General features: G+C 43.5%; 1 protein-coding gene across 10 annotated transcripts in view; it reads left to right on the forward strand.

Moving 5' to 3' along the window:
• SEMA5A (semaphorin 5A) overlaps positions 1–19285 on the forward strand; it is a 476790-nt gene that overhangs the window by 303060 nt on the left and 154445 nt on the right. For all 10 annotated transcript variants that reach the window (XM_055308003.1, XM_055308002.1, XM_055308007.1 and 7 more), the window contains 2 exons: positions 5255–5353; positions 7347–7560. In XM_055308003.1, coding sequence (XP_055163978.1) covers positions 5255–5353; positions 7347–7560 — 313 coding nt within the window. The remainder of the gene's footprint in view (positions 1–5254; positions 5354–7346; positions 7561–19285) is intronic.

The following is a 19285-nucleotide window of genomic DNA, read 5'->3' on the forward strand; positions in this document are numbered from 1 at the left end:
TATTTATAGATATGACATCTACATATTTACATATAAATATGACTATAATAGCATGTCTGTATATATTTATTTAAACTTCTATAATCTGGGGGTGCCCGTGTGGGCTCAGTTGGTTGGGTGTCTGATTCTTTTTTTTTTTTATTTGGGTGTCTGATTCTTGATTTTGGTTCAGGTCATGATCTGGGTGTTGTGGGAGCTCAGCATGGAGTCAGCTTGAGATTCTCTCTCTCCCTCTGCTTCTACTCTTCCCTTTGCTCATGCTTATATGCACTCTCTCTCAAAGTAAATAAATAAAATCTTTAAAAAGAAAAGAAAAAAAAAACTTTTGAAACCTGTATGCACATGCCTACCTATGTAATACATGTGTCTCTTATATACAGGATTTACACATGTATGTCTCATTTGTATATATGCCATTTATATAAATATATATACATCTGATCGGGTGATACAGTTCCTCAAGATTCACCTGGTAATTGTGACTTTCAGTAAGTATACAGTCAACATAAGGGGCACGTGCAGTTACTATAAATTGCTCTTCGGTGCTCTGGATGCTCGGAAAGGTGATGCATCGCTTAGGGAGACATGCTGCTTTCACTGGGAGCGCTGTGATTACCATAAACGCTGCCAGGCTCCCAGCCCACATCCCCCACTCCTAACAAAGATGGGCTGGCGTTGCTGAGACATCTACCCTGTTTACAGATCATCCGCCTACACAGTGACAATCTTTCTTCAAGTAGAACATACCTGTTTGGAAAGGGGGGAAATGATGAAATACTATAAGGGAAAAACCAGTTAACTCATTCAAAACAAAGGTCCTTAAGACATGTGTTTTCTGGGATCCCTGGGTGGTGCAGCGGTTTGGCGCCTGCCTTTGGCCCAGGGCGCAATCCTGGAGACCCGGGATCGAGTCCCACATCGGGCTCCCGGTGCATGGAGCCTGCTTCTCCCTCTGCCTGTCTCTCTCTCTCTCTCTCTCTCTCTCTGACTATCATAAATAAATAAAAAAATTAAAAAAAAAAAGACGTGTGTTTTCTGTCCTGGGGTCAAGGCCATATGTCCTTGAGACCACGTGGACCTTGGCCTGCCTCTGTCTCAAAGCTGGTTTAGTGAGTCAGCAACTATGCACCCCAGCTATCAATTCAAATAAGAATTGGTTTGAAGCCAAGGACAGGTTGACCCGCCTGTGGGATCACAGGCGCACATGGGTCGTTTCAGTGTTCAAGTGGGATTATCAAAATGTAGATAGATGACTCTCATTATCAACAACAGAAGCCGCGTGGTGGGGGCTGCTCGCGGCCTTGGAAATGAGCACTACGACTTCTTGGAAAACCAGAATTCATTATATTCCTTTAAACCACTTTCAAGATACAGAAATGGGATAAAAGAGAAAAAATTCTTAGATGAGAAAGGGAAATTCAAAGATATTTAGGTAAGTTGATTTTTAAGACAAACCTATGACAGAATTTCCTAAAGGGACTTCTCTGTCATGCCTGTACTTCTAAGACTTTAGATAGCCTGGAAAACAGCCACATTTGTAGCCATGACCAACAACGTGATCCACCAGGAGATTTTCCGCAGGAGAATTTGGGTCTTAGATTTTCAGCAGGAGACTGATTATTACAGAGCTGGGGCTTCATTCCTTTCATTCTTAATTTTGACTCTCTGATTTCCTAAATTTATTTGTTGGTTGAAAGCTAAGTACCTCTACTTTCTTCCATTCCTATGTGGTCTGCATCTGTTTTGTCTGAACTTACCCCAATTGTTCTTTAAAAACATGATTTTAGATGCACTTATTTGTTTAGGATTCACATCCTGCCTGCTTCTAGAATCAGTGGAAGCAGTCTGTGAATTAAACATGAGGGGACTTTTAAGGGAGTGAGAACAGGGAAAGCTCTGAGATGAGTTGAGCCAGACTTTGGGCAGATGACTTCAGCTCTTGACAGTTAAGAAGCTCTTGACCCAGAAGTGCACCTGCCTCCAAAGTTCCTCTTACAGAACACGAGGAGCGAGCATACCGTCCTAGCCTCCTTAGTGATAATTCTGACCTCTTCTTCTCCTCCTCCCCTCCTCTCCTCCTCCTCCAGTGCACCCTGGTTGGCATACTGGACTCATCTAGAACATTACACTGGTCAGGTCCCATATATCTCAAGCAACTCGGGACCACAGGGATGGGTCTGTCCTGTATCCTTGAGGGAAGGACTGCACAGAGCTCCATGTCTGATCACCCTGGTCCCTGGCCTGTTTCTCCATACTCCCGCTCTGCAGACTCACTGAGCTGGGAGGTGATCCATGGTGCATGGGCACGTGACCCTTCTCAGACAGTAGAGCCGCCAAGGTGTTCTCACATGGTCCTGGTTACTCGAACAGGCTTGTTAACACTTCTCTGTTCCAACTTAAATAATATTGTGCCCGCCCTTATTTACTTTTTTCCAAGATTAAAAAAAAATTATGTGTTGGATTTGTCCTGCCTCCCTGGAACACTTCTGCATCCTGGTGATCACCCTCCCTAACCATCCTTCCAGTTCTTTGTCATGTTTGTGATGGGCCTTCACGGGTGTTAATGATCTTTGGTCCTATTTTCACTTTGTCTTTCTTTTGGGAGATAAACATTGTGTTGTCCTGTGCTCTGTCCTTCCCAGAACTGATAAGAGGCACTTGCTTTCTCTCCCCCAGGTCTATAGACAGCATCTTTCACTTGGGATCTTGGAATAACTTACCCCTGACTGTGTTCATGGATATGTGTTCGTCTCTTGATTTAAAATGACAACAAAAGGGGCACCTTGGGTGGGGGGCAGAGCTCAGTCAGTGAAGTGTCCGCCTTCAGCTCAGGTCATGATCTTGGGGTCCTGGGATTGAGCCCTGCATCGGGCTCCCTGCTCAGTGGGGAGTCTGGTTCTCCCTCTCCCTTGTCTCTCCCCCTGCTTGGACTCGCTCTCTCTCACTCTCTCTTTCGAATAAAGCAATAAATAAAATCTTTACAAGCAAAAGGAAAAAAATAAAATGACACCTTAAAGGTTCTTGTACATCTTCACTCCTCCTGGAAAGAGTTCTAAAAGCACAACAGAAAACAAGCCAAATCCCTACCTCTCTCCACTGTTGGGAACTTCCTGTCTCCTAGGCATGGCAGTGTCATTTCTGTGTCTGTTTTATGTGCTGAGGCACCAAGCCCTCTCTGCCCTGTGTGCTCCAAGGTGCCTTTTTGGAGTCTCCCTCAGACCTTGCTTAGGCTTCGCGTTTCCAGCCTCGCCTTTATCCTGTCTTTGCAGACCCCGGTGCCCCCGTGCTCCCTAACTTGGCTGGGCCGCCGCGCCCCTCCTCCGTAACCTCCCTGTGCTCCCTCAGCCTGGGAAGGGATGACCATGTGGCTCTTTGAAGCCATATTTTGTTCTTTCTCTTTTGAACTCTCTGCCCTTTCTCCAGTCACAAAAACAAAATAGAACAGAACAAAACAAGCCTCCTCTCCATTTCTCAGCTACCCAACATACCGCCCACTGTTTACATTCATTTGTTAATTCTTCTGATATCAAACTTAGAGCTTTCATTCCTTTTTGTTATTGTTATTTTTCTCAACGTGTGTTCAGATTAGTCGCCAGTGATCATTTCTTACTATTCTTGCTAAGTTATGGTATTGGGAGAAGTATCTACCCTTGACATTTTACTTCATATTTAGAAAGCAGATCCCCAGATTTAGCTCTTTTCATCATCCTTAGGGCCAGGACACCAGGAGGCTGAGTTATGGCAAATCAACACCGCCTGGAGATGGGGGTTCCACTCAGATTGAAGAGAGTGTTGCCAAGCCATACAATCCAGAGCTTCTTATGCAGGGCAATGTGCGATTCAAATCCTCATGGATCACACGACATCTGCTCTGGTCCCTTGCTTGGTTCCTTACCGCATCCTGGTGGCTCACTGCACTCTGGTCGTGCCCTTCCACACCTCCCACCCAGTCCGGGCACTAAGGGACAAGGGCCCCAGTTGGGGAAGTGGTTTCCTTGCCCGTCTCCCGAACTGTAATCTCCCTGTCACAAGATTAGCTTCTACATGGAGTGCTCCTTCATACTGGATCAGATCAGACTTCATGCAATGAAAACAGAAAATGAGTCCTTTTGCTTTCGGAGTAAAATTCAAATTCACTAGGCACAGCTGGACCTTTCTGACTCCATGGTATTTGTGTTACCTCTTCCATACCCAAGGAAAGCACCATATTTTCGTGAGGCACGGTGCCTCGGCACGGTCCATCCCACCTCCCACCCTGAATGTCTTTCCACTTTAGGCCACTAAAATCCTATGTGTGTCAGGTGGCATTTCCTCCAGGAAGCCTCATTAAATTCTGTCCTTCCTTTAAAACTTACATTAGATGTCACCTCCTCTGGGAAGGCTTCCTGCATCTCTCCCCTTCCCCTTCCCTCTGGAGGTAGCAACATTCTGTTCTCTGCACAACTCTGTAATAGTTGTTATGGCCCTGTATTTTCATTTCCTGCTAAGTGCCTGGATTGTGACCTGTAGCACAATGCCAAAGACTATCTAATCAGTAAATGCTGGCTGAGGCCCATGCGCTACGATGACAGTACCCCATATTTTCTATGCATACTTTGCAAGCACAAAACATTCGACTCTGGGTCATCACTCAGCATGGGGTTTTATCCCACATGTTCTGGACATCCTTTCCTTATGAGTTACATTTTTACTTCTCCATCAAGACTCAGAAATGTTCATAGATTCTTACTGTGTATGGAACAGCAGTTGAAAACTTTTTGAAAATTTGTCCCAGTTTGTTTACAGAGCTTCACATGTGACCCTTGCCTTTGCAGAAGCATTCGTAACATTTTTTTTCAAACTTCCAGAGAAGATTTCTAAGACATCTTTTCATGAGTGGCATCCAACAGTTTCCTTTTATTTATTCTCCTAACACATATCAAAGGAGATTTCCAGTTTGCACTGTTAACAGGTACAATTCAAAATGAAACCACATTCATCAAAAAAAGATACATGCTTTGAGATTTTAAGTGAATGTATATATTTATCTTCATTAATATCTTCTGTTGAACAGGCGTACAGATGGAGAAGGTCAGATTATTTAACAGTTGTATTGTTTCTTGGGGAGGGGGTCAAGATCTAAGAGGTTTTTTTTTTTTTTTTCCTTTAGTGGTCAATTACCATATAATTTGTTAACCAGTCAAATTATATTCAGTTTCACCATTTCTTCTGAGCTCAGGCCTTGTTAACATGTTTCATGTGGACTTTTTTTCAGGAGGAATGTCAAAACTACATCCGGGTGCTTTTGGTGAGTGGTGACCGGTTATTTACCTGTGGGACCAATGCTTTCACACCTGTCTGCACCAACCGCACGGTAGGTCTTCATCTTGATCCCTGACACAATCTAATACCAGGAAAATCCAAACATTCTGTTAAATCTGTAGTTTTACATGTATTTCTGTTCTCTAAGGACTTGTTTTTTAAACCAAAGAAAAAGTCTTTTTTCAAATTGAATAAATATTTGATGTATTGATTTATTACTAATCATACTGCCTATGATATAAAGAGCTGGAAGTAGCTATAGCTTGTTTAATTAAATCCAAATATGTTTCTCAACTGTTTCTACCAGCTTTTCCCCACCAGTGATCCCAAGCACTAATCCTCAACATACTCTTCATTTGTTCTGGTTTATTATAGAGATACTGACAAGTATTAAAATGGCCTTAAAATCATAATCCAGGGGCACCTGGGTGGCTCAGTCAAGTTAAGCATCTGCCTTCAGCCCAGGTCATGATCCCAGGGTCCTGAGTTTGAACCCCATGTCAGGCTCCCTGCTCAACGGAAAACCTGCTTCACTCTCTGCTCCTTACCCCACTTGTGCTCTCTCTCTCTTGCTCTTGCTCTTTCTCTCTCTTTCCAATAAATGCAAAAAATCTGTAAAAAAAATTATAATTAAAATGAAGAAAATATAATTTATAAATTGGGTAAGAACAATGTCAAAAAATTGAAGCTAGCCAACAAATGAAGCCCTGGGCAAAGTAAAGTTCCATCCTGACCTCTTTTTTTTTTTTTTTTCCTTTTTAACCCATCCTTTTTGGCAGAGGGCTTTCCAGCGCCTGCCTCTCACACCTGTAGATCTGCAGGGTTGCCACAGCACACATGCAGTCTTCCTAATTTGAGATATTAGTGTGATGTTCTGCAGGGAGGATAATAAAGAAATATTTTATGTTGATTTCTTGGTTGCAAAACTCTCAGAGCCTGAATTTATCATCTGCAATATTTTCAAAATAACATTCGGTTATTGGAAATATGAGGGAGATGAGGAGGAGGATAAGTGTTACAGAGAGAGGCCTTTGTCTCATGCCCTGTTCTCAACACTTTGCACCTACTCAGGTGGTGGTTATCTATACAAAGTGGTGCTGAGTTTTTTGGTCCCTGTGTGTTAAAACAAGAGTTTAAGGTGTAAGGATTTTAGTAACTTCCCTGGAGCTAACCCTCTGACAGCAGAGCAAACAGAGTGTCTAGATACCCTGTCTAGTCCTTCTGCTCTGTTACGACCTAGGTCAGGATGAAGAAACTGGTGGAACTTTTCTCATTCAGTGATTGGTTGGGAATCTAGCCACCAGATGCCTGGGTTCATACCAGATGCCTGACTTGTCTGTCTAAAAACTGATGATATAAAGTCTTGGAAATTTGGGTTGCACAGTACAAAATAGCATGTATCCTTATCTGTGAGCACAGTTTTGGGCTATTTGTAACATCTTAATTCCCTTGTAGTGATAAAATTGTACATAGTCTTTATTGTGGTTTGCATTTCTGTAAATATTGAAGTTTTCTTTATTAAAGTGGAGGGATCTGTAGTGCCCATGCATCATAAATAGGCCCCATGTACAGTCGGGACACCTGGGTGGCTCAGTGGTTGAGCGACTGCCTTCAGCTCAGGAAGACCCTGGAGACCCAGGGTTGAATCCTGCATCGGGCTCTCTGCATGGAACCTGCTTCTCCCTCTACCTGTGTCTCTGCCTCTCTCTCTCTCTCTCTGTCTCTCTCATGAATAAATAAATAAATAAAATCTTAAAAAAAAAAGGACCCATGTACCATAATCTTACTTCGCATTTTGTGAGAGTTTAATGGTTTGAGGTCCAGCAAGCGTGAAGGGACGATGAGGGAGGTGGGTTCTCTGTCCATGTCCACCAAAGAGTGTTTTCATCAAAGTCAGAGTGCACACATCTGTCTTGTCTTATCCTGAGCCCCAGAAAGTTTATCACTTATGTATCCTTTGCAGTTTGGGCAGACGTAATCCGTTAATGCTCTTAAAGGGCTTTCAGGGGGATAATCGGTTTCCTCTCTCTGGTCCTCACCCACAGTTGAGTAACCTGACCAAGATCCATGATCAGATCAGTGGCATGGCCCGCTGTCCCTACAGTCCCCAGCACAATTCCACGGCTCTTCTCACAGCCAGCGGGGAACTGTATGCTGCCACAGCCATGGATTTTCCGGGACGGGATCCTGCCATTTACCGGAGTCTGGGCATCTTACCTCCTCTCCGCACGGCCCAGTACAACTCCAAGTGGCTCAATGGTAAGTCTTATGGTCACTGCCCATGGTCCACCCTGTTTGTCTGTCATGCCTGGTTACTTGGTAACCAGCAAACTGTCACAACTCAATTTCTTTGTTTTCTAAAGAAATCAAAATGTCAGTTGTTTTGTACATCCGTGTGGAAGGCATTGTATGGGACTCTTTAGGATAGAAGGGATCAGATACTGTCAACACTGTGAACCACAAGTAACAGGGCTAACGTTGATAGGACCATTCGTCGAACTTACGATGTCTCAAACAATGCTATTGTTTGACGTTCAGGAAATTTGATATTGTATCAAAGGTATCTGTAGATTCATGTATGTTCTTTCTTAACTTCTCATTGTATATCTAAAAACAGGAAATTCCTGTAATTTCATGAATTTTTCAGACACTGGGTAAAAGGTAGCTCCAAAGAGCTTGATCGATTTAAAAAAAGTATCAAGTCACATAATTAGAACACCGCGGGAGGCATCTTCAGAGTTACTTGGTTCGATGGCACCAGAGTCCATAAGCTCTGTCCCTGGTCTCTCTGCCACCTACACTGTGCCATCCACAGTCTCAAGCTGGCTCTGCTGGGGATGCAGGATCAGTGATGTAGTTCCTGGCCCTGCATCCAGGTGTGACAATATCCAGAAGAAAAAAGGATATTCCTCGTATTTTTTTGGGTTTGTGGTGGTTTTTTTTTTGTTTTTTTTTGTTTGTTTTGTTTTATTTTATTTTTAAAGAGACCAGAAACCCCCAGAAGACTTCTTTTCAATCTTGGACTAGAAATTGGTCATGTGCTCACTAAGCAGTCCTGAGTGTGGAGTTCCAGCAGAAACTGAGCTTTCTGTATACGTAGGTGTTCATGTATGAATGTGCCTGTACACACAGTGTTTTAGATACACACACCACAGGACATACCTTTATTCAATAGTCTGCATGAAGATGAAATCTTGAAATTTCCCTTATAATATTGATTATTTTGAACTTTTAAATTCTACAAAGGTTTACTGGCCTTTTGTCAAGTACAAGCTAACTATATAGACCAGAATTTCTCAACCTCAGCACTGAGAAAAAGATAATACTTTGATATGTGTGTGGTGTGGGGCTGTCCTGGTTATCATAGGATGGATAGCAGTATCTCTAGCCTCTACTCGCTAGATGCAATAGCACCCCTCTACTAGTTGTGATAGTAAAACAGTTTCCAGAAGTTTCCAAGGGTCTTCTGGGGGAGAAAAACGCCTCTGGCTGAGAACCACTGGCTTTGGCTCATTATTTATGCATATTTATTTGTATGTGTATATAAACATGACACAAGCATTTTTCCAGATAATATAGTTCAACTAGCCACCAGGTTGCCTTTAAAAGACTCCCTCTAGAAAAGAGAATCTCCTCATCAACTTTCTCCAGTAATTTAAATGATTCTGTAGCTTCCAAAGGGCACCATGAATTGTTTTCCTAAACTGCAGCTGTAACTAGATTTTCTTCATTAACATTATTTCCACTGAACTGGTTTTAGACCCCTTTGGGCCCTGGAGCATTCCTTTGTTTACTTAAAGTTCTTCTTTCTGTTCATTTGTTGATTTTTACTGACCAAGCAAAGTTTCTAGTTAAAAATCAGAATCACCTGCCCCCCAACCAAAGGCAGTGTAATTAGAGTGTGTCCAAAGCAAAGTAAAAAGTCATTAGGAATACCATCTCTCTCTCTTTCTCTCTCTCTCTCTCTCTCTCTCTCTCTCTCTCTCTCTCTCTCTCTTTTCCCAAAAGTGACCCATTGAAGAATATCCTGGAAAAATAATTCAGGTAATAGCATGAGTTGTAAACGTGGACTGTTTCTTTGCATGTGACTCCAGTACCCACTGGCTGATCAGATGGTCTGATTCCATTAACCTCTGGGTGGAATCCTTTCTGTCTGAGAGCCAAGTGATGTGAGAAGGGCGATGGGAGAGCTAACTGTGCTTGTTAGCACAGTCACCGTAGGCGCGCTGTCAGTATTTGTCGAACATAATGAGTAATGTTTTAGGTTCCTAAAGTGTGCTGCTGTTTATATATGATAGAATCCAACCACTGAAAAATTGAAGATAAGTCCAAGGTAAACATGGTAAAGCCACCCTCGACTCACCTTGTCATCCTAATTCCCATGGCACCGGATGGTGCTGCTGCCCTCACCTGCCCACCAAAGAAGGCCCTCACTCCCAGGGCAGAGAGCAGAGATTTCTTGAGTGTTGAGTGTTTCTTCCGTCTCCTGGTCCTGTTGGAGCACTGCATTCTTCTACTGAGCCCCAAGATACTGTCTCTACTCCTGGTTGGCCCTGGTTTTCTGCTCTGATTGACCATCCAGGACAGATTCTGGTCTCTGACTCCACTTAGTTCTGCTTCTGTCCCCAAGCTGAACCTGGAAGCAGGGGCCTCTATTCTTACTGACCTCACTGGAATCTGTCCTTTGCATCCCACCTGCTGTGTAACCAGACGCCCTGGTCTCAGTTCCCTGCTGTGTTCTGGAGAAATTTTCTTTCTTTACTTGAGATTGTTTGCGTATTTGTTATTCCTCCCCCCCCCCCCCCGCCCTTTTTTTTCCATAGCCTCAGATTTCTTCCTCTCTAGTGATGACTGCCATCTTTTTATAAAACTGTGCAGATGTCTTTCCCCTTAAAGGATACAAAAACAAATAAAGAAACCCAAACAAGCTGAAAACAAAGTTAGTTCTGCAGTATCCAAAAAGGATCCTATTTCCTGTTGTGATTTTAGCGACCCATTCAATGAGGCTCTTATATTCTTCTCCAGAGTTCTCAGCTGATTGAGAATCAAGGCATGCAGGAAACAAATGCAGAGCAGAGGTTTGGATTTACTGTTGATAGAGCTGAGTGGGTGTTCTGGAAAACCCGGAGCTGGTGTGGTCAGCTACGAATATGCAGATGATGGCCTGCTGAATGAGGAGGCCCAAGCCTGCCTCATGACAGTCATCGGGAGCTCCCTCTGCATTGGAGAGCCCACTCTAGGAAAGCCCAAGCCTGCTGATGGGAAATGTGGTTTCATGACACTCACTCATAGACGTGAGCAAACAGGGTTCATTACTTATACATCTCAGGCTGTTGCTCAGCTAACAGCTGCTTGCATATGATGATAATCAGGACTCATTTCTTTGTTTTGGCCATTTTTTGGTTTTGCCAACAGTTTTGTTTGACAGAAGAGAATTGTCTTAGCAGGAGAGAGGTCTAGAATATAGGACCTTTTAACTATGGCATGCACAATTTTTGTGTCCAGATGTGGTACTTGTGGTTAAGTTGCACCCAGGACAATTTGCCTTTACACAGAGGTGGCCCTTTTCATAATTCAGTTAGTTGCCTAATACAGGAAAAACACAGTGGTCTTTTAAGATTGTAGGAGAGGATGCTTCTTGTCTCTTTCAGCACTGGTCACCCCAGATATTCTTCGGCTTGTGGCAATATCACGCGGTCTTTGCTTCTGTGTTCACATGGCCTTCTCCTTGTGCGTCTCTATGTCCTCACTTGGCCATTTTCATGTAAGAGCACTGGTTATACTGGATTAGGGGCCCACCATCCTCTGGCATGAACTCCTCTTAATTCAATCTACCATGACCCCATTTCAAGTAAGAGTTCATTTAGTACTGGGGGTTAGGACTTCAGCATATCTTTTGGTGGGAGTGGTAGATATAATTCAACCTGTAATGGTGCACTGATCAGGGAATGCTCAGATGTTGCCATCTTACACTGCAGTGTCTTATTTCTGATGACAACTCTACTTCTCTCTCTGTGCTATATATGAGTCAATCCTCTGTCCCACTCCTCAGCCTCCTTATCTCTGCTCTAGTATCTCATGCTTAGCAGGTTGTGCTGTCTCCTCTTTGCCGAAGGCATGGCTGGTTTTCCCCCATTTCTTCCTTGCATTCTCCAGACCACTTGTGTGGACAGTCTGTTCACTTAAACTGTGACCCTGTCTGCTGTATATCCCTTGTCCGCCCTGAGATCTGTGCAGGGAGGGGTGCCCGTCTCCTAGGCAGCATGCAGAAGTGCATTTCATCTCGCTCATCTGTGTTGGAGATCTTCCCTCAAAGGTCTCTAGTGAAGGCTTGACAGAAATAAGCACACGGACACCCCAGTCTGAGAAGAGCATATAGACACAGAGTGCCTGGACTTCAGGACATGTGGACAGAGCACAGCAAGCCAGGGCCCTTTGGTCACCCCATCATCTCAGGATCAGTGCTTTGGGGGTAATCTTCAGGAAAATGGTGGCATTGGCCTGCCCAGGCTCACATCTGGCCAGGACACAGGGAGCCCTGAGTGAGCACCTGCCAAGCCTCTCATGCCCCCAGGGACCCAGCATAAACACCTGCTCTAGTTCCAATAACCTACCTTGAGCAAGCTAAGTACCCTGGATCTAACAGCAGAGTTCCAGGCACAGTTTCTTATTACCACCACCTCTATGGTCTTATGGCAGTTAGGTGGGTACCCCAACAGCATCGCTGTCGGTGTGCACCAAGACCCGGGTGCTGGCACGTGCCAGCAGCTGTCAGCAAGGGCTGACTGTGGACACCTTCATCGGGGTTGCTCTTTTCTCTTTCCTGGGCAATATGGTCTGAGTCCACCTGTTCTTTCTGCCCTAACTCCTGCAACTTTGCTCGTGTGCACCATTGGTGACCTCGCAGGAGAAGTGTGCAGGGGCATGCCTTCCTTACCACGTTTCTTTGTACACGCTATATATGCTGTCCTCACTTCCCTTGATTTTTTGCCTCCTCCCAAATGCTGCTCTCCACCCCCCACCTCCCCCAGCTACAATTAGAGTTTCAGTTTCCTAGATCTCCTATCCCTTCTTTGCATTACGCAGGACTGTGCTTGTCTCACGATCCTGGAGCTCTTGGCCATTCTTCTCCTTAAAATCTAGAGTCCCCATCCCACCTGCAGAGAAAGCTGAAGGCCTACCCACTGCCTCCTGTTACCTCTGTATTTTCCCTTGCTCCTTCTGCTTTGGCCTCTTAAATGTTGCCCAGTGCTTCTGGCTCTTCACTGGCTCTTAGGGATCAGCAAAGGGCCAGAGAGTAAAAGCAGCATAAGCTTTGCAATGCATGTTGTCCTTCCCTTCTTGCAACACATGTTCTCAGTGGCCTCATAGTGGCCATCACCAGTGCCCACCTGATCGCGGAGGCTGTGTACTCGTAAAACTTTATATATATCTAGTGGGTAGGGTTGGCTGGCAGGCCATAGTTTGCTGGTCCCTGTTCTATCTGAAAAGCTCCTTCCCGCCAAAAGCCACTTGGCCAACTGGTTTAGTTCCTTCCAGTCTTTGCTCAGATGGGGCTTCTCAATGGGACCCTGCCTTATGTGAAGTGACACCCTGTCCCATCTGAGCCTACTTTGTCCCTCTAACCACGCTCAGCTTTGATCCTTAACTCCTATGTCCTTTGAATGCTGGCCTCCTTCCTCCCTGCCCCCCAGAATGGAGGCTCCCCAGTGGCTGGGCTAATGTATTTTGTTCAGTGATATGTCCTGCATGCTTTCAACAGTGCTGGGTACATCATAAGCACCCAAAAATATTTTTTTACTAAATGAGTTATTACTTATTAGTTTGCTTCTTTGCTTCTTTCCTTGAGAGAAGGGATTATATGCGAGCCATCTTTGTGTGCTTAATATTTCACTAAGTGCCTTAAACACAGTTGATGTTCCATCAATATTTTTTGAATGTGTAGGAGATAAGTGCGTTTCATAAATAGTAGAAATATGAATGGTGTTAAACAAAGGGAGTGTGTCATGGGAATTGTAACCTAGAATTAAAAAAAATAGGTTTATTACATTTGAAACTGATTCACATCAAAACATCTGAGAAAACTTCCTTTGTCCTCTCATTTGGGCACTCCTCAACCGTTACTCAGTTAGTTATCAAAGGCAATGCAATTGATTGGATAATGTTCTGGTGGAATTTGAAACACTGAGTCATGTGAATGTAAGTTTCAATATCAAATTTATGCCCTGTGCTGAAATTACTCTGAAAACAAACTTATGTGTTTAGAGAAATACCTTAAAACCACTTTAATGCATTAAAATACTAATCATTACTAACTCTTATTAAATGATTACTGTAAGGCAGGATAATAAATGTTTAATAGTCAATGCTTAAAATAGAGAAGCTGTAAAATTTGCTTTCAGAAACTTGCCAAGAAATTGTCGATCAAATTGGGGAAACAATAAACCCATGACAAAGGGGGAAATGACATTTCCAAAATAATATTGTGCAAATTGAGATTATGGGTTCTTAGGGAACTACATGTTCCCTACAGAGAAAAAAAAATCTCACTAGGAACTTGGAAAAACTAATTCATAAATGAGCCTTAAGGGATCCCTGGGTGGCGCAGCGGTTTGGCGCCTGCCTTTGGCCCAGGGCGCGATCCTGGAGACCCGGGATCGAATCCCACATCGGGCTCCCGGTGCATGGAGCCTGCTTCTCCCTCTGCCTGTGTCTCTGCCTCTCTCTCTCTCTCTGTGACTATCATAAATAAATAAAAATTAATTAAAAAAAATAAATGAGCCTTAATAAGTCAGCATGGATTGTCTGCGTGGACATAATCTCATTGACACTCGATGACCTGCTTGTTTTCCTTCTCTGGGGGGAAGTGTTTGCTTGTCCAACGAAGTTGTCCCAATGAAGTCCGCAGCTCCTTCTGTTTCTGCAGATTCCCACCATGACCTCATATGGAAGCAGAAAAACCTGATAGCACAGGGGTTTTCATCTTAACAAATTGTTTCATATGAGCTATTATGTTTCAGGCCAAGAGACTTCCTCTTGTAACAACCTCAACTTCTCCTGGTTGGAAACACTTTAATGATGTTCCCTATGCAATAAATGGACTCTTTGAGGTATTTAAAATATAATGATTAACCTCTTAATGATTAAAGATAATTTACTTGGAGAGAGAAAATCCTCTCTGTGCTTAACTCAAGGAGAAATGGTTGTCCTCACGGTGAAGACAGGTGCCTGGTGGAGGAGCGCAGCGCTTCTTCCTGAGAGCAGATGCCACCTCTCAAAGCTCTAGGCATGGCCATGCCAGGGTGACTCTTTTGGGCTCATTCTGGTGACAATGAGTTCACTTTTGGCAGAGTCTAAATAGCACAGTCCCTAACGGTGTGAATCATCTCCTCTAGGGGCTCCCTGGATGGGCAACATTGCTAGAGCAGGAATTTCATAAATTGGAAGCAGTGTTCACAGAACAAGCAAAATAAAGACAAGTGGAGCCTAGGAATTTGTGTAGGAAAACTCAAGTCTTTATCAAGAAGAAGCTCAGTAAAACCAGAACAAAAATCACAATTGCATAGTCAGCAGCCTAGTTTTATATGTTACTAAACAGGCATCTGGGGAGATGCTGAAAAGGGGTGTCATCGCAAACAGTAGGCTTCTTCAGCACTGCAGCTGTGAGGCTAAAGCTTGACATCTAATGTGTGAAGTTTCAGCTGGCTAGAATGATGAGTCGTGGGCTTAGAGCATGTGAGCAGTCAGGTGACGTGGGACCCAGCACGATGAGCCACCATTTCTGATTGGCGGGCAGGCAGATTGTCTGTCTTGTGTGGGATGCAGGTATACTGGAAATTGTGTTGTAAACCAAATCTGATTATCTTTATAGGGTTGCAATGGCCATTTCGAACTTGCCGGGTAGATGGGAGACTCCCTACACATGCCTTCAGTAGTCCTCCACAAAATCCTCCAAGGGAGATGACGCTGTCCTTATTTTACAGATGAGCAAGCTGTGGTCAAAGGGACTAGCTCCCTGAGCCAGAGCCTCTAGGCAGATGTGTACATGAGCCAGGGTTTGAAAACACACCCACTCCGGAGCTTGCATCTTTGCCCCTCCACATGCTCCCTCATCCCATTTGCTTCATCCACGTCTTAGGAAACAGCAACATCATAACCTGCCTCCATCTCCCTCCTAACATACACATTTTTTTAATGCATGAACTACCATGGAGGAGGGATAGGAGAACCCTGGAGTTTAGGAGGATTTCCTTTATTTGTGAAAACTTGCAAAAAGAGGTGAGATGAATGGGGATTATTAAACCCAAAGTAGAAAAGCCTGTGACATAATTTAAAACAGCCCTTCATGGGCACAAAAGCTTGTTAAGTGACATAAAGGAATCGGTTCTTCTGGTGCTCTTTGCAAGCAGTGTCATGTACTGATGGGTCTCTGTGCTGAATGCCTGAAAGTAGGGGAGTACAGAACCCCTTCAGTCTTGTGGTGACAGCTCTGTACTCACCAGTCAGTCACTAGGACTTTCAATTTACACATTTCAGAAGATAATGGATGAATAAGCCCTTCTTTCCTCCACCAAGGCATTATGTGGCCAAAGGCACAACTATATACACTAAGTCATATGGAGACCTGCATCAAACAGAGCAGATATCCACACGGAGAAGTTGTGTCCCATTAGAAAGAAGACAATATACTATATGGAAATTTTCTAGTACTTAATCACCAGGCAGGAAAACGCTTCAATGTATTATTGTCTAGACATCATGAGCGGTTTCCTTGCGACAGTCCTAGGTCACTCCTGCCTCCCTGGCATGATTATAACATTGCTTCCTGTCCCTCTCAAAAGTGCTCCTATTTGGCTCATAAATCATATCGTCATCCTGTTTATAAATCCCCAGGTCTATGTGTTTCAGTAAATTTGTCTCCATATTATTCTGTTAAACTCTTTGCATCCGTGGCCTCTCACGTTTTATCTGCACGGCTGCATATTGGACAGTTGACTCTGTTCTTGGGCTTCTGCGTTGCCCTGGCCCAGGTCAGCTCAGGAGACAAACACCACAGCATCGTTGAAGTTTATGTCTTCTAACTGCATACTCTTATAGCCCGGTATCTTTTTCCAGTGAGCTCTCACATATTTTCCTCTTCCTCTTTAAAACTATTTATAAACATTAAAATAGTTCTAAGATCTTTGAATTCAAGTTATTATTCCAATTAAAAGAATTCCTCTCAGCTTTGATGCATGATTCTGCAGGTTAAATGATTCATTCTTAAAAGAAGTGAACCACTGCTTTTAAAAGAGAATCAAGAAAAAATGAGCATAGTAAATTGAAACTTTCCGTTTTGTAAATGTTTAAAAATGCATATTTGTGAAATTAGTTCGAACGAATTGAGCCTTGGAACATGTGGTGTGGGAGACGCTCTCAGGAGAAGGGAAAACCTGCAGAGGCTCTGCGCTTGGAACAGAGTGAGGGGGAACAGACGAAGGATGTCTTTGTCACTCTGAGTGAGAACGTCTAGACGACAGCCAGTTAGTGAAACTTCTCTAGACATAGAGGGGACTTTGGGGGACAGTCTTGGCCTTGCAGGGTGAGCGCTCGTTTAGAGGGGCAGATCTCATTTGGAGAGAGATGGCACAGGTCTACTTGGTACTGGTTGCTCCTGCTGGAATCAGCAAATGGTGCAAATAAGAAATGTTCATCAGGTCATATTCCCCTTGAAGCAAGAAGGAATCAAGTTGGCTGGGACTCCATTTCTGGTTTTATGCAATGGTTTTCTTTCTGCCAGGTGCTCAGTGAGCGAAGGGCTTGGGGATCCAAGGCTGGCCTCACCCCACTATTACCTGACCACTGCCACCCCTCACACACAGGAGCCTGCATCATGAACATTTCTTTAAAACTCCTCAGTGACTAACTCTCCAGGGGCACTTGACATCCCTGCTGCCGTCTGGATTGCTGTCCTGGCTTTTCCCCTGCCCGGCTGATTCCTTTATTCCAACACGAACTTCATTCCATTCCTGGCCACTGGTTGGGTGTCCTCTTAGTCCTCTTAGCTGGTGTCTCTCCTGCTTTTGGCCTGGCGGTCCCTCCCCAACCTTACATCTGCCTTTTTTCTGATCCTCTCCTTTCTGATTCTGGAATTCACCTCGCTGCTGCTGGTCATCATTGTCCTTGTCATCATTGTGATTACTTGTTGGTCTGTGTTGTTGGTTTCCTCACACTGTCCCTGAGGACATGAGCTCTTTCAGTTACCACACACGCAGAGCTCAGCACTGTCCCCACCGTAGGTGGTGAGTAGCTGATGACGGAGGAGGGCTCTATCTATAGCACCTCCACTATATCTGGTGCCACTTCTGCTGAGGGGAACAAAGACCCTAATTTGTTACATAGAATGCAAAGTTGATGATGTAGCTTTTTAAGTAAATACTGACTATAAGTTTACCAATATATGTGTAAATATTGACTTACATATTTTGTGTATATGCATATTTATTATATTTTAATTTGCACATACAAATGCATAGGTGATCTACATTTCAATGATTAGCAATTAAGTGCTCGGCACTTGTCATGCATCACCTTTAATTCCCCTAATGATACACATTGGGTGGGGTCACCACCACTCTAAAACAGGACACAGAATCTGTGCTGTTAAGTGACTTGACTAGTTCACGCAGCCAGTAGGTGGAGGTATTGAGCCATATATACATATGCCTCGGTACCTTATGTATGTGTGCGTGGGACAAACGCACAGACACGTATAGACACATAGACACCAAACACACGTGTATTATCTACCTATCTGTCTGTCTTCCTTTTACTGGAAATCTTCAGGAACGCTTTAGTATGTCAATGGCTTTTAAACCATATTGTACTTAATTTAATTTTAGTGTAATTATCCATGCTTACTGGATACTGGATGAAATTAGTTTACTTTGGACCACTCTGCAGCACGTTTTCATGTCACTGTGACAAGGGGAAAATGTGCACAGTAAGAGGGCGTATGAAATCTAGGAAGATATATGGAAATGTTGTTTTGTTTTTTGTTGTTTTGTTTTGTTTTGTTCTGGTAGTGCCTGACAGCAACAAATTAGAGGATTAAAAAAAGCTGGCTTACTGTGCCATGTCTAAAGATTGTTTCCATTCATTCTTTCCTTTTTGTGCAATGGCTTGATGTTTTAAAAACTCAGCATGGCTTTATTTATGTTTCTCCAATTTTGATCACCTTTAAGCTTAACATTTGTGTGTTTGATAATTCATTATCATTATGTGAAGTTCTACTAAACATAAATTATTAAGAGGGAAATCAAGAATAAATCATGAAATAATAATTATAGGCACCATTTATTGGGATCCTACTGTGTACCAGTCTCTTGATCCTTAAGGCAAAGTAGGTCTTTTGTGACCTGAATTGTCATCCAGGATAAAAGAGCCCTCCAGATGTCCATGGTCCAGCCCAGGATTTCAAGCTGGGATGGTCAGAGCCACAGCCCATGTAGGCTCCATGTCCAGCCCTCTTCCAGTCAGCTTTTGATGAGTGTATTACAAACTGGCTGTTGATTGAAAAAGGATTTATGATAGATGTTGATTCTAGTAAGATTTTTGTAGAGCTGACAGACTGGAATTCCTTTGTGTCTTCAATATCCATGGGCATTAATTTGGACAAATAGTTCTATATCAAGAGCTTGTACGTGATCTGGTCTGTCATCTGACTGAACCACGGGACATGAGGCGCCCCCAGACTGATAGAGGAGGTGTTGCCTTAGAAAGACTACAGAATGGAAGGATCCATTTGGATGTTCAGCCTTTGGTTTCACCTGGTCAAAGTCTTCTCAAAAATGTTGAAGCTTTTGTTCTTTTCATTACTCCTATTTATTATCTTATGGCTCACTTCCCTTATCCTGATCTGCATTCTGCATGGTCACTGATAAGTAAATGTATAAAATGAAAGTTCCTATGTCATGAAACATATCTGCTCTTATGATATGACATA

Source organism: Nyctereutes procyonoides, unplaced genomic scaffold (assembly GCF_905146905.1).
Source record: "Nyctereutes procyonoides isolate TBG_1078 unplaced genomic scaffold, NYPRO_anot_genome, whole genome shotgun sequence".
NCBI lineage: Eukaryota > Metazoa > Chordata > Mammalia > Carnivora > Canidae > Nyctereutes > Nyctereutes procyonoides.